The following is a 4,070-nucleotide window of genomic DNA, read 5'->3' as shown; positions in this document are numbered from 1 at the left end:
TAATAAATGACGAGTTGGATTCATCGAGTAGCATAAGGCTTCCTTTCCGAACTTCTTGATATTTCTGCAGTTCATTGCCTCGGAGTATCATTTTATCTTTTACTACTTCCAATTATAGGAATGCGGCCACGCTGGGGGGGCATCACCTTGAAGCCTTTAATTGAACCCAGTACTTATTTTAAAGTCTGGCACGTATTCTATTGGTCTGTCTTGCCGAACGGTTAGGTAACGGGGACGTAAACAAACCAACACCGGTTGTTAATCAGTGATTAGAACACACTCACACACACATATATCATTTTTCGAATATATAAATTTTCAAATTAATATTCAATTATTTTTCACCCTTATTATTTTAAATTTACATATATATATATATATATATATATATATATATATATATATACTGGACTTCTTTTCATTTTCTGTCTGCCAAATCGACTCACAAAGCATTGGTTTCACCTGAAACCACAATAGAAGCCTCTTTGCCCCAAGGTGTCACATAGTGAGACTGAACCCAGAACCATGTGGTTGGGAAGCAACACGTGGTTGCGACGAAACGAGTGTTTCGACTTAGATTTTAGTTATTTATACTCCGTTAAAAGAAAATAAAGAAAAAGAAATTAAACGTTTACTTCTTGTTTCAAGTTCGTGTCACATTGCTGTCATTGTGATGAAAGAACAACCTTTTCAATCTGATTCATTTAACGAGAGAAATAGACTGACATTGAACTAGAATATCTCGTTTCTAAAGTACAACACACCCACACATACGCTCATACATGTGTATGTGTGTGTGTATATATATATATATATATATATATATATATATATATATATATATATATGATACTACGAATTTTCTCAAATACAGTGTCATCTCGTATACAATGCGACTGCCAGTTTTTGTATCTAAAAATCAGTTACATATTTTATGGGAAAAAAATTTTCTAGCATTCTTAATATGACGCCGTATTGCAATTTTCATTTAGATGTTTTATATTAAATTTCTCGCATTATACACGAGTAGTATAAGTGAACTGGGAAACTCAAGGGAGATAATATATTTTATAATTATCTCCCTTGATACATATTCAGTGTTAAGTTATTTGGGGGAGAAGTGTGGTGATATTTAACAGAAAACTGGATAGCTATTGGAGGCTTTAGATCAGCTGTGGACAACATTCGGCCCACGGGACTTCCTGAATGACCTAACGAAAAATTGCTTGGATTGTTTTTTAGTAGTGTTGCCTACCTAATGACAAGCCTGTGTCTCATGCAACCTGCTTCCTAAAAAAGGCTGCCTGTTTTTGTTTTAGTTTACCTGATTTGATGCCACATTGTTACTGCATTCAAATTCTGCTAGGAGTGACTGGTCAAGTACCGGTCTATTCCTCTCACACAAATTTCAGGCCTTGTAGAGGGTGGCTGATTGCCAATATTCTTGTGGTGCCTTTCTGTTCTGAGCTCAAATTTCACGGCGGTCTCCTTTGCTTTTCACCCTTGTGAGATCATCAAAATGAGGTCCAATTCTAGTATAAAGGTCAGCTTAAGTTTATGGTATTATACCTGTCTTACAAACAATATTTAACAAGGGTTTGGCAGAATCTTGAGGGCAGTGATGGTGGTGTTGGAGGAAATTTTATATTTATTGTGATATTTATTCTGATACTTTAAATTCTGAGTTCAAATCCTGCTGAGGTTAACTTTGCATTTAATTTTTCCAAGGTCATCATCATCATCATCATCATCATCATCATTTAATGTTTGCTTTTCATGCTGGCATGGGTTGGACAGTTTGACAGGGGCTGGCCAGGCATGAGCCTGCACCAGACTTCTGTGTCTGTTTTTACAGCTGGATGTCCTTCCTATAACCAACCACAATGAAAAATAAAGCACCTGTCCAGTACTTAAGGTGATTTAATCAACTAACCCGATTTCTTGAAACTTTTTTCAAATCTTGGGCCTTATGTTGGAAACAGTTTAAAAGGTGGCAAGCTGACAGAAGTGGTTGAGCATTGGTAAAATGCTTTGTAGAATTTGTTCTGATTCTTTACATTCTGAGGTTACTTTGTTTTTTGTCCTTTCAGAGTCAATGAAATAAGTACCAGTTGATTATTAGAATGAATTATTATTATTATTATTATTTTGACCAGGAAGGGCAGGCAATTTTTATTTGTCTAGTGGCTGTAGTGAAAGAGGTAGTATGGTGGACCTGTTTGAAAGGGCGAAAGACAGATACTTTCCTCTTTGGCCAAGCCCTTATCAACTTTTTCAAGTTTCACTTGAAACATAAGATGGAGAGGGAAGTGTTGCCTTGTAGCAAGTTTTTCAAAAGGTGGGTGAATGTTGGAAAGGACCAATTCTAAGCATACACCTATAAAAAAAAAAAGAAGGGCTATTGCCCTGTTGTTCAGGCACCCATGGCTTTTGTGGGTTTTTCCATGAGGACCTTAAAGCGCCTCCCCTATTGGGAGTTTTAATTTGTTCAGTTTTTATTATTACATTTTGTACACACAAAAACCCATTGTATCGTCCTGTTTTTGTCTTTTATGTCAATTAATGTTTTGTATGTGAACCTCTGTGGCTAATAAAAGAATAAATTATTATTATTATCATTAATATTATTATTATTATTATTATTATTGTTGTTGTTATCATTATTATTATTATTATTATCATTATTATTATTATTATTACAGGTAAATGGTAGCCAAGAGAGCGTGAACCAAGCAGTAGAAGTAGAAAGTGTCACTACATCTGGAGGAGTGATCGAAGACAATGTCAACGGACGGAATGACATGCTGGAGGAGAGCGTTGTTCACTTACAGAGCAGCTCCGTTCATTTTCGCACATCTCCAATTGAAGTGAAAGGCGAATGCTCTCTAGAGGCAACTGAAAGACTAATGGAACCAGCATTGCCTCCGCTGATGCCGGCTGGCAGTCTCGAGAGCATCCATTCTCTTGATTCCGACTGCAATGAATTCCAATCTCTTATGATCAAACCCAAAAAAGCCAGCACAAGTAGTTTATCACACAATAATATAGCTTAATGGAAAGCTTTAGAATAACAAATACCACTGGAAAACGTATGTGATGGCAGAGAATAAATGTGAGTAAAAAAAGAATAACAAAAAAAAAAAACGAAAATTCTTCTGATGGAAATTAAAGCAGAAGATTTTTTTCTTATTTTGAACTGGTCAAAAAAAAGACCCAAACAAATGAAAAATATAAAAATATCATTGGCATTAATTAAATAATGATATTGGTGATAATGTTTGTTAACAATCATAACGACTTTGGACACACACACATACATATATATGTGTGCATGCTTCTCATACACAGAATGTTCACAAACTAAGCAGGAAGGAAAGAGGATAGATATAAAAAAAATAAATAAAACTTTTTTTAAAATCCGAGATGAAATGTTCCCAAGTCTTGGATGATATCTGAAATTTATATTCCCCGGTTTAAAGAAATAAAGAAGTTTTTTTGAAAATAATTGAATTAAGAAAAAAAATAAAAAAAGGATTCTGGAAATCAATTGATGTGCTTCTTTATAAATATAATGACTATTATAATGATATCACTTCTTGAAGCACTTTGTTAACCGCAAGAAGAAGAAGAATGATAACAGCATACAAAGACTGCAAACAAGAATTCCACACTAAAACATTTTGTGTTTCTCTTGCAGTTGGGATATGTTCTTCATTGTTGGTATTTTCCACCTAAAATGCAGATGATTTCTGTTTGTATAAATATACATACATACATACATACAAGAAGTTCAATTTCTGAATGCTCAAAACTACCCCTTTTTTCTCCTCAACCCTGAAAAAACTCTATTATTATTATTATTGTTATTATTATTATTCTGCCACTGATATTATTATTAAGGCGGCAAGCTGGCAGAATTGTTAGCACACTGGGCAAAATGCTTAGCAGTACTTCGCCCATCTTTACATTCTGAGTTCAAATTCCGCTGAGGTCAACTTTGCCTTTCATCCTTTCAGGGACGATAAATTAAGTACCAGTAAAACATTGGGGTCGAAGTGATCAACTTACCC

General features: G+C 34.7%; 1 protein-coding gene across 1 annotated transcript in view; it reads left to right on the top strand.

The window, feature by feature from the left end:
- Positions 1–3,589, top strand: part of LOC115218391 (RING finger protein 150-like) — a 144,121-nt gene extending 140,532 nt beyond the window's left edge. The window contains exon 6 of the mRNA XM_029788178.2: positions 2,703–3,589. Within this exon, the coding sequence (XP_029644038.1) occupies positions 2,703–3,053 (351 nt within the window). The 3' untranslated portion in view covers positions 3,054–3,589. The remainder of the gene's footprint in view (positions 1–2,702) is intronic.
- Positions 3,590–4,070: the final 481 nt, after the last annotated feature.

Source organism: Octopus sinensis, linkage group LG13 (genome assembly GCF_006345805.1).
Source record: "Octopus sinensis linkage group LG13, ASM634580v1, whole genome shotgun sequence".
Taxonomy (NCBI): Eukaryota; Metazoa; Mollusca; class Cephalopoda; order Octopoda; family Octopodidae; genus Octopus; species Octopus sinensis.
This window is presented reverse-complemented; position numbering and strand designations above follow the sequence as displayed.